Raw genomic sequence first — 22,548 nt, forward strand, 5'->3', positions numbered from 1 at the left:
CTATCTTAAAGTAGTCACACCACTATATATATAAATTAAAACCGAAATAAATTACACATATGAAAGAAAAAGTGACCAAGGCCTCCAGTGCCTGAGGCTGGAATCGAACCAGCGTACCCTGCAATCGCGGCAGATGCCTATTTCCGCTCGGCCACCCAGGTCACAGCTGCTGAGGTCGAAATTATCTCTCATATGAGTAATCTATACAAGGACTCGTCCATCCGCCCCTCTGACCATCCCTAGGGTAGAACGGTATGGTTCTTGCCCCCCATTTTGCATTCAAGGTTACTTATTATGTTGTTTTCGCAATATCCATCATACATAAATGAGAAAAAAAAACAGAACTCACCAATTAATTGTATCATTTATTTTTATATTCATTTAATTTGAAGCAGGAAAAAAATCAGTAAAAACAGCACCATAAAATATTTGAAAATGCATCTGCAACCCGTAATATTCGGGTGAACTTTTAATTTGATTGCTTCCAAGCCTTATGAGTTTTTGACGTTTTAAAGTTACTCGATAGATTATGTCGTAAACGTCACTTGCGCTATCCAGTACCTACTTAACGTCTTCTAAAACGCCAATAACATTGTAGACTCAGTTTGCAAAAGTTCTTTGCACGGCGACCGCTTTGTAGGCCGTCTAATATTAGGGCGGACCCTCGCAATATTCGCCGTATCAACGCGATTGAACGCTTCCTGCAAAGACGCCAGACGCATCAAACGGTGAGAGAAGTGTGGATACAGAAACTATGTTTAATAAAGACTGTCAATAAGAAGGGCGTATTTAAGGATAAGTTCAGATGAACGCGCGGCGCCGGCGACGCACGGTTTTCTGGCCGCGGCATCAAGCACGGCAACGCGCGTTCATCTGAACTTAACCTTGATATTATTTGGTACCAAACAAAGTTGAATGCTTCCTGCAAACACAGAGGCAACAACAATGGAGGCGTGCGGATACAGACTGCTCGAGACTATATTTAATAAAGACTGCCAATGTCCTATAAGAAAGGACTCTGGTGATATTATATTGATACTAACGCGATTGAATGCTTCCTGCAAAGACGCCAGACGCATCAAACGCTGAGAGACGTGCGGATACCCGTGGTCAACCCGTCATACATTTTTTAAAATAATAATTGTAAAATATATGTAATACTTATGTAGATAATTATGTGTTTACCATGAATAAACTAAATCTTGAATCTATACACACTGCTTAATCGAGACGTGATCGAGACCATGTTTAGTATGGACTGTCAATGTCCTATATTGAAGGACTCTTATTTTAAAGGAGTTTTATTCGTATAAACGAGAATTGACTGCTTCCTGCAAAACATCACTCAGACGATGATTGGTGCCGTTCAAATACTAATCAAGACTATGTTCATGAAACAAAGACTGTCAATGTGCTATACCTACTAATTAGCTCCATAAGCTCCGATGGTGTGAGGTGCGGCTATGAGGTTTATTGTCGACCTCTACACGTTATATAAGTAAATAAATTATAGTTTATAAAAACTGAAAAACACCGAAGTATGTAACAAATCAAATTATTAATTAGGCGGTCGAGGTGGTGTAACGGTTTAGCACGTCAGCCGCGATAGCTGGAGACCCCGGGTTCGATTCCCGGCTTCGCCACCAACTGGTGGCGAAGCCGGGGCCCACTGGCTTGATCGCTTTTTCTTAATGGTATAGTATCTATTTCAGTTTCTAAAAAACACACTTTAATAGCAATCAAACTTAAAACGTGGTCAAAGTTCATTACAAAACTTTTCTAAGAAATCCTAAAACAGCTGAGACGATGTTCCATCATGAAGTTCCCGTTCATATCTTTCGGCTCCATCATCAGTTCAGTTCGACAGTACCATATATTGGATATCAATAAAGACACGGTGTATAAGTGCATATTTATTAACTACGCTTACAATGACTTGCGTCAATGAATAGAACGTATTTTCAAGTGTACCTACATACAATGCAGTCAATGCACATAGCTATCGACATAGGAAATCTATGCTTTATTAAGTTATACCAAGGACATGCATAAATTATTGGCTAGGTCAGTAAGTGTCAGTAACCGGTACGGTAGCTATGTAATACTGCCGAGTTAAGACGCTACGAAGGAGCGAAAATGCTAAAATGGAAAGGAGCCCCCCTTATTAACTAGATTTATCGAAAAAAAAAATCCATTAAGAACAACTCAGTTAAAATATATTGCGAAAAAATCTTTAAAATCGAGGTTCCGCTCTCGACTGTTTCCTCCTTCAAAACTTAATTAATCGGAACGAAATTTGAGAATCTGAATAACAATGAAATAATCTGTGTCGGACCGTTTAATTTTTTTGGCTAACTGTTACCAATCTTGAGCATCACACCTTTTTTGTGCCATAATGAAAAAGGCCGTTTTTGTAAATTTTAAAAAGCGTCTTTAAAAATAAAAATATCAAAAAAAAATCAAAACGGTCCGACACAGATAAAAATAATAATAATCTGTGTTGAAAAATCATTGTTCTATCTTCAAAAACCAGGGAGGAAATAGTCGAGAGCGTTTGTATGGAGAATTAACCCCTCGTGTATCGCCTTAAGCCAAGAAGTCGTTTTTGATTCCAAAGGTCAACCACAGTTTATGTAATAAGAGTTTTATCATTTTTAGGGTTCCGCGCCGTCACTGAGACGCAACATCACCTCAATGTCAATGTCTGTTAAAAATGTAATTTTACGTTAACGCGAAAAAAATTAAGGGTCGTTTAACCCGAAAAACACGTATCTAGCCTATACTTAATAACCATGAGATCAAAATGAGAAGGATATTTCCCGTTGCGCTAGAACTATGGAATTTGGTAAATGATTTAATTATTACTAATTAAAAAACATAATTTCATACATAACGGGAAGTATCTAATTCAGTTTATTATAAAAATTTTAATTTGGTTGGGTGAGTCCATTTTGCTCGTACATAGTTTTAATTTTAATTATTTTGACTCCGAAAACTTTCACACTTAGTTGGTAGTGACCCTTCCTAATATGATACTCGTAGTGTGGCCGGTGGGTTCGAATCTCGGTAAGAGCATTTATAGCCTGTCAACCAAATTTTGGCAGTAGCAATGTACATCAAACTAAAGTATGGTATCCCTATGAAACGAACAAAAACCAGCAATGTACGTCGAACAGCCACAGATATTTTTTTTCAAGGGGCTCGCTCCTTCCTTACGAATTAGATAATGTATTAAAAAGGGACGGATATGTGCTAGTTATTTCTCTTTTTGGTAGGACGGAGATTTCCACAGATAAGATACAAATGACACGCGAACTTCCACCGATTTTCAAAACTAGTGTTGCTAGCCCGCGATTTTTCAAATTTGCCGCGTTTTTCTAGTGACAAGATTTGGTTGACGGTCTATATTTGTATGATCATCACAGATAATGTATTCCTAAATTGTACAAAAACTGTGAGATTAGCCCTGGTCTCACGGCGTTCGAATTCAGAAAATTGTCACTGAAAATAATAGGCAATTCACCGTTTTCAACCGGTATTTTAGTGACAGTGAGACTCAAAAATCGGTCCCCTGGACCGGGACGTGGCGTACAGCCGTACACGAAGGGAGGCCTTAGGTTAAGCAGTGGAAGATTAATGGCTAAAATTATGATGATGATGATGATGACATTTTATAACAGGACGCAGCCTACAGGGTGAAATCGGGGTCATGATCCAAACGCTTAAAAACGTGTTAAGATGGTCTTTCTGAAAACCCTTTTCCCAAAAAAACTCGAATATTTTTCCTCTTTTTAGGGTTCCGTAGTCAACTAGGAACCCTTATAGTTTCGCCATGTCTGTCTGCCCGTCCGTCCGTCCGTCCGCGGATAATCTCAGTAACCGTTAGCACTAGAAAGCTGAAATTTGGTACCAATATGTATATCAATCGCGCCAACAAAGTGCAAAAATAAAAAATGGAAAAAAATGTTTTATTAGGGTACCCCCCCTACATGTAAAGTGGGGGCTGATATTTTTTTTCATTCCAACCGCAACGTGTGATATGTTGTTGGATAGGTATTTAAAAATGAATAAGGGTTTACTAAGATCGTTTTTTGATAATATTAATATTTTTGGAAATAATAAAAGTAGAACTTTATAAAGACTTTCTAGGAAAATTGTTTTTAACTTGATAGGTTCAGTAGTTTTTAAGAAAAATACGGAAAACTACGGAACCCTACACTGAGCGTGGCCCAACACGCTCTTGGCCGGTTTTTTTAGACTAGTTCGTGTTCAAGTTCATTAATATGTATACATTTCTCCATACCGATCCCTCGTAAATGTGTTAACATATTAATGAAACTCTACTGGAAATCGTGAACTCCTGCACCGGTCGGTATGAAAACTGTTAATTTTTTTGCGATTTCATATTTGTTCCATGGGAAACCTTGTTCAGAAACACCATCTTAACACGTTTTTCACAGTTTGGATCATGACCCCGATTTCACTCAGTATTTATGTAATTCTGTCATAATGTCGTAATTGTGGGTTGAAGTACATTATTAATATGATAACCGTATTGTTGCAGTGAACCGGCGTGAAGATGACTATCCGCAGCATGACCGTGACAGATACCCGCGACGCCACCACTAAAATACTCTGCTGTCGGCGGTAAGTGGGTTTTCGGACCATTTCCAATATCAAGCTAACCAATGAAGAGGCACACTCAAGCACAGTATAATAAAGAGTACTATCGTACAGTATGGCCACTTCTGCTCCCCGCTGAAAGTGCCCATCACCCCCTCTCGGTTACCTCACAGTTACCGCCTGTCAAAAACGGGAACAGTCTGTCATATTTCACTCATACAAGCATAGTACGCGTTCACCTACACGAGCTTAGACCGTGTGCTAGGAACGCGCCTCTTTCATATATTTGATTGCCAGTGTCCGAGGTGTGCTCAAATGTTATGACAGATGGCGCCACCCTATTACTCCATACGTGAGAGCGAGACCATGTTTTTTTTCTCTCTCTCACATATGAATGACAGTGACATGCCTAGACACTAGCACAGGCGCCGCCTGGCGGGATAAAATGTCAGTGTGCCCCCTCATTGGAACCGATAACGTCACTATGACATAGTTCTACAGTGGCCTAGACTGTAGAAGTTATCGTGACGTTATAAATCAGATTGTAAAAAATCTCTTGAAGCTCGGCCACACATTTTGAGAGCGTAGGCGAAGCGTTAGCGGAGCGCAATGATAGCGGTGCGCCGGACGAACGCTGGCGTTGCGCCCAGCGGACGCTGGCGGGAACTAACGAACGCGGATTGCGAGCGGTAGCGCGCATTCCGCTCCGCTAACGCTACGCTTTATGTGAGGCGGAGGCTTTACTTCTTGTGATTTTGACATGGTTCTAGAGTGGCTTAGATTTCCAATTGGTTTACTGTACCTATTATACAAGTATAGAATTTGGATGACTGATGACGTCCGACCAAAAAATTGCTAAGTACCTACATTTTCACCTTCTGATTTTTATTTCGCCGCGAATTCGCCAAAACCGTTGTTGAAAAAAAATACGGTGTGCATATCTGTCTCTTTGATAGTAACACTTGACTTAAGTGGCGTGAAAAGTCAGATTTCGGTTCACAATTTCGATTTCACCCTGTAATCCTCCTTAGTCCTCGTGTAGGGTACAGCGGAGCAAATATCGACTATCGAACGCGTGTTTGGTGGATACAATGTAGAACTCAACTTAATAATGTAATAATGGAAAAAAATGATCAGTTACAATTGCCCCCCTGTCGATATTTGCCCCGCTGTACCTTACACGTTTTTGTACCTGCCTACATATTCCAAAATTTATTTTGAACTTTTATTGGAACATTTTGCAAACAAAACAAATGCTTTCAGTTCTTAGGAGCACGAAACCTGAATTTTGGTTCTTATTTTGTAATTTAACCATATTTTCTCTGAATTTAACTAAACCGCCCCTTGATGCATAAAATACTAACATAACCCAACATCATAACGCAAGCAAGCGAAACGAAATAACATTGAAATCAAACAGATATCATACTTAATGTTACTAAATATGTCTCCTCATGAATGAGGAGTATTGTGGTGAAAGACAAGCCGCGCAAATTAGCGCAGACAGGGGCAATTAAGATGACTACTCACTACAGCTTACACATACAAAGAGGTGCTTAGTTTACTTGGAAACTCAACTCGTGTCTATTTAGTTCGTTAATTTCAAAACATACGGCTTGATTAGCACTTTGATTTACGTCAAAAATTCGCTCTGGATAGTTAGTTAGTTAGTTTTATTGGGCATTTTCCGCAAGTTGACAACCATATTGTACCTATTTTGCGTGAAAAAGACGAGGTAGCACTATTCTAGCCACCCCAGCTCCTCTACAGTACCTAGCAGTTTTTTCAGGTTGCTAAATACAGTGGCGGCTGGTGAAAATTTCTGATAGGCAACGCTGAGCACAAAGCAACCTACCTTAACATACCGCATAACTTTACTAGTAATCAATTTTAGGCAAACCGGTGGGAATCCGCTTGTATGGACCAGCCGCTGCACGCTGCCTCTAAATACCTACCTCTTTCAGTGTGTTCGGCGTACCTAGGTACTTGTTCCTATATACTTCTACCTGTTTACACTCCAGAAGAAAGTGTTTGGTGGTCTCTTCTGCTTCCATGCTGCTCTGTACATGGGGCTATCGGTTATACCTATGTTATTGAGGTGTTTGTCGCTTTTCGGTGAAGGAAAACATCGTGAAGAAACCGGACTAATTCCAATAAGGCTTAGTTACCCTTCGAGTTGGAAGGTCAGATGGCAGTCGCTTTCGTAAAACTAGTGCCTGCCAAATCTTGGGATTAGTTGTCAAAGCGGACCCCAGGCTCCTATGAGCCGTGGCAAATTCCGCGATAACGCAAGGAGGATGATGATTGAGGTGTTTGTTCAGTGTGTTGTGTCCCGCGTGCCATTAGGTTACTTACGTGGAAACGTCAATATTGTACCTATCTGATTCACATCTCGTTGGCCTCGGTAAAAAATACTAAAACAGTTCTATTAACTTCGTAACGATGACTTGTCAATAACTTGCCAATAATAGATACTGACGGGTTAGTTATGACATTTATCATTATCACACACTCGTTATAATGTAGTTGTTATATTGCATTAATTGCATAATAATATGATGATCTCATAAACTTTTTTTACCGCCTGAAGGCGTTTAATAATTGAGGGAAGGCATGGAAAAACCACAAACACACAGCAGGCATCTGCGGCTCACTTGGTCAGAGCGGTTGGACCGGCAATCCAGAAAGTCACAGGTTCAAGTTCTGCTGGAGGTGGGAGTTTTCCCATTTTTCCTTTAATTTAAGAGCATGTATGCAAGAACATGTTGTAATATGTTGTCGTATAATATTTAAGTTGTAACATAAAAGTGACAACCATTAATATTTGCTACCGATAATACCTACGATAATTTGATGCAATTCATGAATTCATTGCGATACTTACTAGATTACAGTTTTAATATGACGTTCACGAAAGAAATCTTATGCGTGTTATTTTTTCATTTGCCAAATTTTGAAAGCACAAATTTCCCGTACCTACAAGTACTGTTTTTATTGCTCATAAATTGTGCGTATCGTATTTTTGACATTTATAAATTTATCGAGCATTAGCGTCGTAACGAAGACGTTTTGTAGTATTACAACATTTATTACGAAATTTTACGATGGCAGTTTTGCGTTTAAGCGGTTTAGTTAGATACATATCATATAATATATATGTACGTACACTACATTGTATTCACAGGGCCTAAAAGTGAAATATTTTTATCGCTTTACTTCTTGAGAAATTGGATAGCATTAAGCATTTATTTTTTAAGAATATTCAATGCATGTGAGGGAAAACTGTTCCCCACGAGCACTCTTTCTGCTCCTTTGGGCCAAAAAGGATCGCGTATTATAGAGAGTTACTGTGAAAGTAGAATGTGTAATCAGCTAATCACAGACAATTTGGCCCATCTTGATATGTGTTAAAATGTCAAATATTAATATTAGCGTCCCCCAAATCTGTAACGAAGCCATCTAAGTTTTATTTAATCTATGATATAGACCTCTCTCTCTCTTCCAAGCTATTAATCCCACATGGTGGTGGGGTCAGGTTTCCTTGTCAACCGCTTCCACTTCGCCCTATCCTTGACGTCGTCTTCGGACACTCTGCACTCAGCCATATCTTTTAGCACTACGTCCCTCCATCTTGTCTTCGGTTTTCCTCTGCCTCTCTTACCGGGGATGGAGAACCGTAGTGCTAAATTTCTAACGTAGTCTGGTGGTCTTCTCCCTACGTGCCCATACCATCGCAGCCTACTTTCCTGCATTTTGTCCGCGATGTCGCGTACGCCCAGGCTGCCTCGCACGTACTCGTTGCGGATCCTATCGAGCCTGGTGACGCCGCACATCCATCTCAGCATCTTCATTTCGGCAACTTGAATAGTATGCACATCCTTCTGCTTGACTGCCCACGTCTCGCTGCCGTACATCAGTACGGGCCGTATTATGGTCTTGTATATGATATAGACCACCGTACCTTTTTCTGTATGGTTCTAAGGGCATCTTGCACCAGCAAAAATGGAGCGTTAACCCGAGGGTTAACCCACCATTTTGTATAGAATTTGACAGATGACAGCCCATTAACACTGAGTTAAGTGGTTGGTGCAAGTGGGCCTAAGGTACGTTTTTTTCTTAGAGTTTATACGAACGGAGCTACATATGACTTTGGTTAGGCTCAACATTGCTACGACCAATTTACGAATCAGATAATTACGTCACAATAGCTGTTGGTATATTAGGCATGTCATCAAGAGAGAAAAATGCTTTAGCTACTTCCGTGTGTGTGGGAAAATTTTGTTTTTTGACCTTGGCGTTGCTACTTTAATCCTGAGCACTATACAGTGATTGTTTACGTTAGAGCACAGTTAGAGATGAGCCGAATCTATAGTTAATTAAGTCTTCGGAATATTCGTGAAGTACATTTTATTTTTCATTCATCCAAAGTCTTCGGTTGCATTGCCGAATTAAAGGTTTTTTTTATTAACCATATTTGTCTTTTCCCAACATTGTAAATCTCCTCTGAAGTATCCTCCTGAAGTTTTCTAATACTCACTTCCGTCAGGGTCAGGTTACGTTTCCCCATTAGCATTGGCCCACAAATTGGCCGGACGTTGTGTTCTGTCAGTTGATCGCCAAAGGTAGGCTGGTACCGTCCGGCCAACTGCCATTCTGTGGACCCTCTTAAGCCATATGAATTTAAATCCATACGACGATTAGATTTATATGGAGAATAACTAGTTTGTAAATTATGGAACCTTAGGTTTTAAACCTATTTACACGGTGCACGAACTCGCACGTGATTTTAGTTACAATAGTTACATTGCGGACTGTTGAAGTTACATGCGATTCACCGATCAAACGTCGCTTTATATTGAAATTTAGAGTGGTAAAGATGTACTGAATAATAAACTAAAATATTCTTTTTCTACTTGTCGACTGTAATCTGTCAATTAGGACACCACAGACTAAACTATAAGTGCTAACTTTTCAGTGTTGGATACTCTATGGCAGTTCCGACTCAATTATAATAAGCTCATTATAGTTGACTTTAGTTAACTGTAATAATTTCAAAAATAGAACTTCATACAATTTCTATACTAATTTGCTATACCTGGCTAATTTTCCTGCATCTGAAACACGTTTTTTTTTTATCTGTCGCGTTATCGGCCAATCAGAGACGAGACGGTTATTACAAACAATTGGTTGCTAGGTAATTCGATGTTGATACAACGGCACAGACCAATACAACAAGACGGCCCTTACAGGGCGACTCGCGGTCACCAAGCATACGACAAATCAGGTTTATAAAAGTTTGAACGCGTGCGACACCGATCAGTAGCGCCCAAGTATACGACCCGCTAACAGTGTTCGTGTCCGCTCGGGAAAAAATCTTAAATAATCAAATTTGGTTGCAAACAAGTCTCTTGCAGCATAAAGTGGTGTGGTAAGTCTTCTAACACTTCTACATATAAAAAAGATGGAATAACATTCCACAGTTAAGTCAAATTAATTATTTTGTTGAATATTGTTTATTATCCGCGGAGTTCATTTATACTGGTCAATATGGTTATGGTTGTACTGAGCGGCGCCGCGGCGCGTCCATCCCTTTTTGCCTAGTTAACAATGCGATATGCTATCCCTTTCACGTAAACGACTAGGGATGGGGCCATGTTAGTTTATGTCTGTTGCGGGAACTTCGTACTACCGTTCGTACCATGTGCTACCATTTTATGAAATATAAAAGAAAGCAGATTTGTAATTGTTAATAATTATCTAGAATCTGTAGAGTCTGTAGTGTTATTTAGTTGATTGATTAGTTTAGAATATTTAGTTGGTAATTTAACTTAGTAAACGTAAGTAAAAATGAACAGTTTAGTTATTAGTTACTAGAATGATTTTTATTGAGGTGCTATCACAATCGTCATCCTCCTTGCGTTATCCCGGCATCGGCATTCGCCACGGCTCATGGGAGCCTGGGGTCCGCTTTGGAAACTAATCCCAAGATTTGGCGTAGGCACTAGTTTTATGAAAGCGACTGCCATCTGACCTTCCAACCCGAAGGGTAACTAGGCCTTATTATAATTTAATTATAATATTATAATTTGTTGCAAAACAAATTCACCACAGTACTGTTACCGGTACCATTGTCTATAATAGACATGTCCCATTCCCATCCCTACTGCTAATCGTAAAGGCGCGCCATTATTTGAAACGACCAATGGCAGCACCGTGCGCGCCCGCCTCACCCCGCAAGGATTGGTGATTTGCGTCTCGAACAATATCGCTTGCATTAGGCTTCTAGTGGGGTGTTCTGTGTACAACGGTGAACGACTCTATTAACATTAATTTTAACTTGCATGAATGATGATATTTCTGTCCATTGATGATGAAGATAGTATTGTATAGAACAGTAGAAAAAGTATTGTATACAATAGTGATATAATTAAGCTTTTCACTCTCGTACCGTACTATTAGGCCACTCAGCAAGCTTCATGGCCTAAACATGGCACTCGACTGAAAAGCTTTGTATTATATATCACGATTGTATAAAATACTATAATAGCAAACTCCAAACTAGGCCCATCTCTAATTTACATGTATATTACTCATGCGTGTGTAAACTTGGAAATTAATAAGCTCTCAGCGGAAGTTAATAACGTTTAATATTTTGAAGTGTTTGTACAGTGGGTACTTAGTTTTATGTAAACAATAAATATTAATAAGATATTAATTAAAAGACCTATTGACTGGCCCCGCTGGTTTGAATGTTTATGCTTATTTGAAGTAGGAGCTGAGTAAACTAAAATAATGCTAAACTATTAGGAAGTGGCCTAGGATGCATACCTAACATACCTAAAAGGTTTCTCTTTGTTTTATTATGTCCACACAGAAAAGCCGCAAAACCTTATCTCACATCAAAAAAAGGTTTTTCCCATTTGATTTTTCAGAGTTTATATAATAAGGTAAGGTGGGGAAAGATTAAATGTAAGTAAGGTAAGGTGGGGAAAGATTGAAGGGCTTTTCTAAACAGTCGAATTTTCATAAAGGCCTGTCATAATTTGACAAAAAATAATAGCCTTATGGCAATTTCCGTAAAAAGAAATAGAGAATACGTTCACGTCTGGTGTAAGCCAAATGTCATCCGATTAAATTGTGTAACACCATTTTCACATCATCATTGTTTTCTTACCCCCAGTCGTTCGATGCCAAATCTGTAACTGGTTTTCAACTGCAACAATAAGTCTATACCTAATTCCAAAGAAGATATATAACTTTATTCATCAAGGCATATATTTAAACCCAAATACTTAAGCCGAATCGTGCTCGGCATGCGTCCCCTGGGTCTAGTCGCTAATTCTTATGAGACACGCGACAGAGTGCGTGCTACTTATAGTAATGGACATGCATATTTCAACTATGCTATTAGACAATGCAGTTTATAAATAGAGTCAGGACTAACGAAGGTTACATAATATGGAATTAATTTTGAACAAGCAAAATGTCTTCGAGCTTTTTGGCTTAGAATAAATTAAGACTTAACGCTCTTACCGTAGATGGCGCTAGGGTCCGTTAGTGCGTTTTCATATAATCCGATCCGATATCGGATGTAGGACCGATATCCCACATATCTAAGCCGCGATCTTTGATTTTTGCCTTTGAAATCCTTCCTACATCCGATATCGGATCGGATAATGTGAAAACGCATTTGGCCCTATATGATGAAAAGATTCACTGGCTATCATTGAGCATTTGGCAGAACGGTGGAATAATGATCCGGAGGCCGCGATTTCATTTCAAGTGTAATCCGTGGTAGTATATTTCCGCTTTTAAAGTTAGGTACAGTCTGACCAAAAAGAGTATAAATTAAAAAGTGGCAACATTGCCCTCCCTTTCAAATCAATATGTGTGAGAAAACGGGACGACACTACGATGTTGCCACTTTTTAATTTTTACTCTTTTTGGGCAGACTGTTCATATAATACAAGCATTAATACAACCTGCCGGACACTGATGGTTTTCTCCTGTATATTGGATGCCCTATAGTCCTCACAGCTTAAAGCGAATTAAGACGATACGGTAGGGGTCCATTCTCCATACAAACGCTCTCGACTATTTCCTCCCTGGTTTTTGAAGATAGAGCAATGATTTTTTCAACACAGATTGTTATTATTTTTATATGTGTCGGACCGTTTTGATTTTTTTGCTATTCTGCTTTTTAAAGACTCTAGAGCCAATCAAAAATTTCCAGAAACGTCCTTTTTCATTGTGGCGCAAAAAAAGGTGTGATACTCAAGATTGGTAACAATTAACCAAAAAAGCTAAACGGTCCGAAATAGATTATTTCATTGTTATTCAGATTCTCAAATTTCGTTCCGATTGATTAAGTTATGAAGGAGGAAAGAGTCGAGAGCGGAACCTCGATTTTAAAGATTTTTTTTAAATATCTTTTGACTGAGTTGTTCTTAATGGACAATTTTTTTTCGATAAATCTAGTTAATAACACTTGTATATTTAACTAAAATTCCCAAGTTGAAATGGGGGGCTCCTTTCCATTTTAGCATTTTCGCTACCGTATCCTCTTAAGGACTTCTTGTACCTATTGCAGGTTCCTTGCGGCATCCGCCCAAATTTTTAAAAATAGACTAAAGTCGTGGCTCGAAGAATTGTTATTTGTTATACAAGGGGGCAAAGTTGTATTTTAACGCCGAGTGTGGAATTGAAAGACGAGCAAGTGAAAGGATTCTATAGTTGAACCACGAGCGAAGCGAGTGGTTCGAGAATAGAATCCTGAACTTGCGAGTTTTTTAACACACAAGAAGTAAAATACATTAGCACCCGAGTGTAACACAACACTTTTCCCCTCACTATAGCGAGGAAACTACAACGCAAAAAATGCGTTTATTACTGCTTCCAGTAGTTCCACAGGTGGTAAATCATCTGTATTACTAGATTCACCTACGTTTATCAATTTTAAAGCAGTTAATTTGACTTTATTCAAGGTCAAATTACTTTACCCACTAGTGGATAAAATGCGTTTTTACCCGCTGGTATTAACGAACAAAACACGTGTTTCTGAGCTAGTGAGGGGAAAAATATTTTTTATAATTATCAAGATTTTTTCAATTTATCGCTAACGTGATATTATATAAATTAGCAAATTCAATACAAATTGTAACAAATATAAAATAGTTAACATATTTCCTGACTTAAGTATAACTGTATGTTACGAATAAAAAAATTCGTTTCATTTCCTTCAAGTTTATGTTGTCGTGTGATGGGCATGGCTCTAATTTCCACACTTTCCCGAAATAAAGGGTCATGACCACTGTGTCGACAGACAGATGGACGGACGGAAGGACGGGCGGACGGCCAAAGAAGTGTTCCTATAAGGATAGGTACAAGTGCTGGTTTTTTTTTCCTACGGGACCCTAAAAATGTCAAAGTTCATATCGTGGATTTAGCGAGCAAAAAATTTAATACGATACGGTATTCATTCATAGCCAGCAAAAGCATCATTTTTCTTTCCATTAAGACGCTGACAACACCCAATGACCTTGACGCTAGCGTACACTGTCTATTCGCAAGGGAGTAAGTGAGAGCGCGATGTCACTAAAACAGGGCGGCTAGGTACGAAAAGTACGGAAAAATATTAAAATAAAATAGAAAGATGCATTATGTGTGCAATATGTTTCGTCAGTGTTTTAGATATGTACATTTTTGTTATTGTAATTTTAATTAAAGACAACTAAGTGAATAATTGAACGACATAGAACCGTTAAATGACGAACTCGAGACCAGTCTTTGCAATTTTTTTCTATCGAGCCGATTTCGTTAAATCGTGTATCGAGTACGGCTATGTTCGTTGAAATATAATAAACAATAACATATAATTTACTTGCCTTACTAAAACTAATAGTTTGTCTTAAAAAATTGCGCAAGTAACATCAATTTTGCGCAGTTGGGTGTTGTCAGCCCCTTAATAGTTTATTTATTACATCCAAGGTCTTACAAAAAAATATCACGTGAAAATTTACAAAAAGGCTCAATTTCTTTTGTACATACACCTCCAAGGTTTCACCCAAAAAGGAACAGGGAAACTGGAAGCAGAAAAGTTCACGTGATGCGGCGCGATGAAAATGTGGCGATAGGCGCCCGCGCAGCCAGTCGCGACCGCGGCGCCGTGACATCGTCACGGTGCGGAACGTTAACGTATACGTGATTTAGGTGAAGTGACTGATATGACGTTTGTGCTAAATCAGTTTAGTGAATATGTGTGTTCAAATCGTGTATTAAACTGTTTAATAAAATTAATGATTTTTCAACAGGCAAATCCAGTAGGATACTTGTGCTAGATTTCGTCCACATAATCTAGTTTTTGTCCACACACGAAACATCAAATTATATGTGTTTTCTCATTTTGGCATTTATTGTAATCATGCTTATTTTATGTAGGGAATAATGATTGCAATACCTAAGTGGGGTTTATTTTCAAATATTCTCCAATGTTCGAAAACGAGTGCTGGACGAAAACTAGCACAGTAACCATGTCTTATAACATAAACAATATCAAATAAAGTTACCTAGAGCAATTGCAAAAAAAAATCTGACGTGCATAATATTAATAATAAATTAATGACTAGAATGCAGAATAAATGTCTGGAATGACGATTCCAGACATTTAATTCAAGGCAGAAAATATCTTGGAAAATGTTGGAAATAATAATTGAAGACTTCCGTGTATTATACAGAACGTTCTAATTACTTGTTGATTACATAAGTACCTGTATAATTAGGTACGTTGTCATTAAGTTTTGTAATCAAAGTGGTCAAATGCCATAGACAAAGCTATTAGATCAACACGCAGTGGCATAAGGCAGGTCACAAACGATTAAATACAACTAAGTAAACGTTTCGTTTAAAATTCAGACTCACAAAATTTTTGTAGAATCAAATCTCGTGATTTTTTCTTTTAACTATTTTGATTATTCTCAACCTTATATACCTGCTAGAAACCCAGATTTAAAAAAATATTTAAGTTAAATTGAAAATTTACAGAGATAATGTAAAACTTTTTTCCAAAAAGGTTGCAGGAAGTATGTTTGAGCCAATTTAATATAGCCAAAATTTCAGAAATACTCAAAACAGACGATGGATCGGAATGCCAAAATTTACACATGCCTAAAGCAGCGCGCAACGAAGGCAACGAACAACAATGAGAAAAGTTTTGTTAGAAATTCTTGTCTCGTTTTCGTACATATATTAAAACTTTTGATACCCATACATCATAGTCATAGCATATCCATCAACACACGAGACAGTAAATAGTCCGTTTCAAATCCATTGCAGTGTTTAGCAGTGTAATTAGCAGTTTTAATAATGCGTTATTAAATAATAGTAGGATTGGTCGGTTAAAGTAGAACAAAACCTTACGCCGGGGAAGGCTGTAATGGAATAAAGCATAGCGATCTTTATATTAACCCTATATTAGCTTTGTTAAGAATAAAACATGAATGTACTAGATATTTCCCAATATAGGCATTTAAAAAGTTAAATTGTAGAGTTGGTATAATTAAATTACCATATTAAGATTAAATAACCATGTAAATACTTATACATAGTTGTGTATTGAAAACCCTTATTTCAGTAACAAAACAACAATAACGAAAGGACAAAATTTACCCACTTAACACACGCAATAAAACTCATGTAATTGAAACGCCTTATATGTCTCTTTGCAATAGAAATAAAATATAATTAAGTATATAAAATATGTATCACAATTACACATATACTCGTGATCTCTCGTGCGACAAGGATAACCAGTGAACGATGATATAACTCAGGAACTTGTTCTCAGATTTCTCAGTCAATGGTTAAACCTTTATTAATTTCAATAGGCTTTATATACACTGGCAACACAACTAAGTTAGTCAGGGGCGCAAGATTAAAAAAAATATATCTATGGAGACTTAGATCTACGGAGAGATTATCTACAGTGGCAACAACAATCAACAAGTGGTAAAATTTGAACTGTTGATTTGACGTGGATGCCTCTCCTTTCTACTCACTTTTTGCAAAAAAAAATATGCAGGTGGAGCACCTCTCTCCACATCTGACTGCACATGTCGAATAAGGCCCCAGTTTTAGCATGTCGAATAATAACGGCCCGTGAACTTACTTTGTTTGTAAGACTACTACTAGTAATAGTATAGGCACACCTCGGACACTGGCGATTAAATATATGAAAGAGCTGCGCGTTCCTAGCACACAGTCTAAGCTCGTGTAGGTAAACGCGTACCATGCTTGTATGAGTGAGATATGACAGGTCGACTGTTCGCGTTTTTGACAGGCGGTAACTGTCAGGTAACCGAGAGGGGGTGGGCGGCACTTTCAGCGGGGAGCGGGAGTGGCCATACTGTACGATAGTACTCTTTATTATACTGTGGTATAGGTATAATATACATATCTACAATTACTTATCAGCGACAATAAGAAAAATACTCGCTACTGGCCTTCAGTAAAATTTCCTATGACTAATATCGAACCTGTGCGTCAAAATACCCACATAACTTATATTATAGCTACAGTCTACAAATAAGTTGACAAGCAGATTAAAATCCTATTTCAACGGCAGAAGACATACAAAGATATTTTGATGGACACAATAGACATATTAGGCGTTGTTTACATTCTCAGGAACGTGCCAAATGTCGGTATTTGGAAACCTGTTTGATCTACAAGATGTTAATGGAATTATTTGGTAGCCGTATAAATACACCTTGAACAGGAACTAGGATAATTTATATAAACATCTCCATATCCATTAACTTTATACATCTGTAGTATGCGTCAAATTAATAAAAAATAATAAATAAATATTGGGAACACCTAAAACACCTTACACAGATCAACTTAGCCCTCAGTTTATTTCAAAAATGTCCTAAGAAAGCTTTTTCAAAAACTAGTCCTTTACGGCTCAGCCACGACATTGGTCTAAGCGCGACAGCGGTGAGCGGCGGCCATACATAGGAGCGAGACACAGCGATAGGACTTTTCATTCACACGTATGGCTGTCGCTCACCGCTGTCGCGCTTAAACCAATGTCGTGGCTGGGCCGTTAGGGTTATAATCGCCAATATTTGGAAAAGAAACGATTTTTCGCGGTTTTTTTTTTACAAAGTGGCGTTCGGCGCCTTAGGTCACAAACTTACATAGATTATTCATTAGGCCAACATCATAAACAAGTCTGCAAAAAATCAGAACTACCGGATTTGACGCATACGGCACCATACTTTCAGGCGACAAAGTTACTGTACTAATGCTAGAAACATCTTTGAGTAGCTAGGTCGATTATACCAATTAACTAGTAGTTCGCCTTCGTGCTTAAAATAGGACTTGCACTTTCCAAAAACCACCACGCACCCTTTAATAGGTATTTTCAACCCAAGCAAACCAGTGATGTAAAGCTTGACCAGAAATATGCAGGACTAGCCCTTGTCCGCGGCTTCGCTCGCGTAAAATTCGAAAAAAAGCGGAACGGTCCATACAAAATTTAATATTCCGTGTTTGGGCGAAAACTAAAATAGGTGGACAAAAACTGGCACAATGACCATATACATATGAAGACTGGAGACTCACCGTTGATTGGAACCCGATTATAAGCCTCCGCCACACATGAAGCGTTTTGATAGCGCAGCGTTAGCGCAATCCGCGCGCAATCCGCGCTCGTTAGTTCCCGCTGACGTCCGCTGGACGCAACGCCAGCGTCCGTCCGGCGCACCGCTATCATTGCGCTCCGCTAACGCTCCGCCTACGCTCTCAAAACGCGCCGGTGTGGCCAAACTTTAATAGATGCAAAGGTCACTCCAGCCGATTCGATCCACTGCTAATGACACAAAGGCAATTTCACGCTACTCTCTTTGAGGACATACAAACGTTTTCACACCGAATAATTTGGTGAGAAAACTTTGGACGGTGCATTTCTATAAGTAAAAAAAAATTACGGTGTGATTCAAATATTTTAGCGTAATTATTATGTATCGTTGCTCATATTCTGACACTTCAATATTTAATATGTATCTACCAAATATGTACCTATACATATACCTAAATTATAAAAGGAGAAGACATATAAATTAACGAATTGAGGGTACATAATATAGTTTTGCTCTTTTTTGGTGAATTTATTATTTTGGTGAATTATGGCTTTCTGTTTATGGCCAGTGTGTTGTAATAAGTTTGTCTTATACACTTACGTATTTTTTTATTACTAATCTAGGTAAACGATAAAAAATAATGATAGGTATGAAACGAAAAATGGATGTCAAAGTTTCAATACTCGTAGGTAAATTATTTAAAATACAAATATTTAAATAGTGATATAACCAGTCTTTTTTCACGGAAAATATTATTTTGTAGTTTATACATTATAGAAGAACACTTGAACAGACCATTATAATACCTACTGATCACATGTATTGTGTTATGTAAAGTAAGTAAGCGCTGAAGGTAATGATTTCTCCTTGACTCTGGCGGCAGGACAACTTTGGGTAAACCCGACCAAGGTTTATACGTTCATTGCCGCAAAATAATTTTCGCGATGTTTTAAGGTTACCATTTACCAACTCTTAAAAAATAAATTCTCTTTATGACGGTGTAATGTGTAATGCATAAAAATCATCACGAACGCCATTTAATGCAAGAACATTCGTTTTCCTATTAATCCGCACAGTCGTAGCATTTTTTAAAGCAATACACGTAACATATAATCACGCCTATATCCCATAAAGGGGTAGGCAGAGCATTATGAACTACTAAGTTTCAGTGCCACTCTTGGCAAAAAGGGTTTGAAGGAAATCCAAATTGTGACATTGCAGTATGACAGGTTGCCAGCCTCTCGCATCTCGCCTACGCCACAATTTAACCCATATTATCCCACAGTCGACTTCTACGACACCCACGGGAAGAAAGGGGATGGTGAAATTCTTAACCCATCACCACACAGGGCAATAGAATAAAATAAAAAGCAATAAGTTTTTGAAGCAAGTTTAGTTTTAAGTTTTTAAAGCAATAAGTCTTTAAAGTCTCACATAGTAGTTAATAAGGTACATATTGTGTAATATTTCTAAATAAATACTTTTTCACATGACAGCGCCCGTAAATCGTAAAGAACACGACCTACTGAAATTATAAATAAAATCCCGTATAATACTGAGGTGGTATGGTATAAATACTTGGAAATTCCTTATTCTGTTAAGACGTAGGTATCTTATATATTAATAATTTTCGAATAACCTTATCTATATGTCATACTTACATAATAATATATATGTATTGTATGCTCGGCTGAAAGATGGTCATAACTGTCATAAGTAATTATGAGGGACAGAAGAGGCGTAAACATAATATTAATAAGAATAAATCTTTTTTGTTACCAGCCGGCGTATTCCAGCCAGCGGCTTCCAATTTTATCACTTATCCACGTGGTTAAGACATCTGTCACTCTCACATTGACATATTTGCCAAAGCGTAACGGATGCTTTACCCACATCAAAGAGGATCGAGTATTATAGAGAGTTACTGTCAAAGTAAAATGTGTAATCACAGTGCATAGACTGCCATCTCTCGACACAGACAGACACAGTTTTGACAATTTGGCCCATATTGTTAGCTTGATATTAGTTGATATGTGTTAAAATGACAAATATTAATATTAGCGCAGCCGAGAGTTCCCCAAAGGTGTAACGCCATCCAGGCCACCGTACCTCTTTCTCTATGACTTTGAGGTACGTTTTTTTCTTAGACTTATCCGTCTATACGGAGTTACATAATTATGTCTTTGACCCACATAGATAAGTGATAAAGTTAGAAGCGTAATACGCCGGCAGGGAGATATTATCTAAGCTTATTTTTTTCCTGATACTTTTAGGTAGATAAATAATTATGTAGAACGAAATTAATCAACCCGCCCGACTATTTTTGGCAAATCCCAATCCATATTGTAAGCAAATAATTTCCACCAATATTTTATTTTTTCTACAGTAGAAATTTTAAATTTAGTACTACTTGGTACTACCTAATTATTTATGTCTATGGCCTAAGCACGTACTGCTAAATCAGTACATTTATTAATAACATTAAACTTTCAAGTCGATCACGCAAGATTCGTGTCTCGTTTCATTATTTATATTACCTAATTGCAGTCGCCTACATAATGATGTCAATTAATTTGCTTAGTTTGATTTCTATTCGTGACAATAAAGGATTACACGCATTTGCTGACTTTTCTCTTATACAAATACTAGTTCTTGCCCGCGGCTTCGCTCGTGTTAGAAAGAGACAAAAAGTAGCCTATGTCACTCTCCGTCTCTTCAACTATCTGCACTTAAAAAATCACGTCAATTCGTCGCTCCGTTTTGCCGTGAAAGACGCACAAACAAACTGACACACACACTTTCCCATTTATATTATTATTAGTATGAATAGTTTATAAACTGAAAGTTATTTACAAAACAATAAACGCCTTGTTGTTTAGTAAATATGTAGGTATATAAATTGGATATTAGCCTTTATTAATTAAGAATTTTTTATGTTTTTCGTTAAAAAATACTTATGTAGATTCGTGTTTGTTGTTCGTTATTTCTTTGTAGGCGTAGTTGAAAATTATATATTTCTTTAAAAAATCTTTGATAATACGAGATCAGCGATAGATTATTATTAAAGTGTGGGTTTCACAAAGCAAAATTAGTTATTTGTTATACAAGAGAGCAAAGTTGTATTTTAACCGAGTGTGGAATTGCAACACGTTACACGAACTAGCGAATGGATTCTAGGGTTGAACTACGAGCTAGCGAATGGATTCTATGGTTGAACCACGAGCGAAGCAAGTGGTTCGAAAATAGAATCCTGAGCGAAGCGAGTAGTTCAAAAATAGAATCCTGAGCGTAGAGAGTGTTGCAATACACACGAGGTAAAATAACTTTGCATCCCGTGTGTAACACATAACTTTTCACCTCACTAAAGCGAGGAAACAGGCAATAAAAACAACTGGAACATAATTGCACAGAAATAAGTCAAGTCAATTTGCGTTTATTACAATTTCCACGATGCACCGACCGACACCACAAAAGTTTCAAATTAAGAATCAAGAAGAAAAATCTAAATATTTGGGTGCGTTCCGTTTCACGCGTTTTGAGATTGCAATGTTACTTAAGATGCGTTCTGAATAAGTACAATGGAAGAGTCAAAAATACAATTTCTTGTACGATTTCAAGTGTTTTACTAAAATCATGTTATAAAATTGTTTGAATTTAATGTTTTTAGTCGGATACAATTCGATATGAAATTATTTTTACGTTCGCATCACATGATTTGTTAAGACAATTTAAGCACAGGGAGAAAATTGTCCTGTCTGGGACATGCCTTTACCAGAAATTAATATTTAAAAAAGTAACTAATGACACGTTCGGATTTCAAATATTCTTTGCACTCTTGTGGATGAAATGCGATTTTGCTATCTGTTTTTAAAGAATAAAAAAGTCCTTTCCGAGCTAGTGAGAGTGAAAAGTATTTTTTTGCCTGCAAAGTTTTCCTATATTTTGAAAAGTAATGAAACTATAAAAAATATGAAGACCTAATTATCTACAGACAATGTTCTGACTTTTTTGTCATCTTTTTTAAAACAGACTGTAGCTAAAGTGATAAAATGTGTGATGAAAAATTGTTGCGACGTGAAAGTTCATTAAAAAGGCCGGGCAGTGGACGACGGACAAACAGACATGTGCTCATCAAAGTACCGGATTCTGGTGACAGGTGAATAAAATTACTGTTTTGGTATTATACGCATGTGGGCATTTTCAGAATTTGGGACCCCCCAATTAGCGTAAGTTGTTAACAAAAATTAACTCACTCTCAGTTTTGTGACGATTTTTAAGCATATAT

The 22,548-nt window shown here is 37.7% G+C and overlaps 1 protein-coding gene across 3 annotated transcripts in view; it reads left to right on the top strand.

The window, feature by feature from the left end:
* The window catches only part of LOC125230677 (glutathione hydrolase 1 proenzyme-like), a 104,600-nt gene that overhangs the window by 17,212 nt on the left and 64,840 nt on the right, over positions 1-22,548 (top strand). The window contains exons 1-2 of one of the 3 annotated variants that reach the window (XM_048135916.1): positions 14,814-14,832; positions 22,293-22,419. In XM_048135916.1, coding sequence (XP_047991873.1) covers positions 22,313-22,419 — 107 coding nt within the window. In that variant the 5' untranslated portion in view covers positions 14,814-14,832; positions 22,293-22,312. Of the gene's footprint in view, positions 1-4,564; positions 4,648-14,813; positions 14,833-22,172; positions 22,420-22,548 lie in introns of those variants that run through there. The other 2 variants (XM_048135917.1, XM_048135915.1) reach the window with 2 other exon arrangements.

This window comes from Leguminivora glycinivorella, chromosome 10 (genome assembly GCF_023078275.1).
Source record: "Leguminivora glycinivorella isolate SPB_JAAS2020 chromosome 10, LegGlyc_1.1, whole genome shotgun sequence".
Taxonomy (NCBI): domain Eukaryota; kingdom Metazoa; phylum Arthropoda; class Insecta; order Lepidoptera; family Tortricidae; genus Leguminivora; species Leguminivora glycinivorella.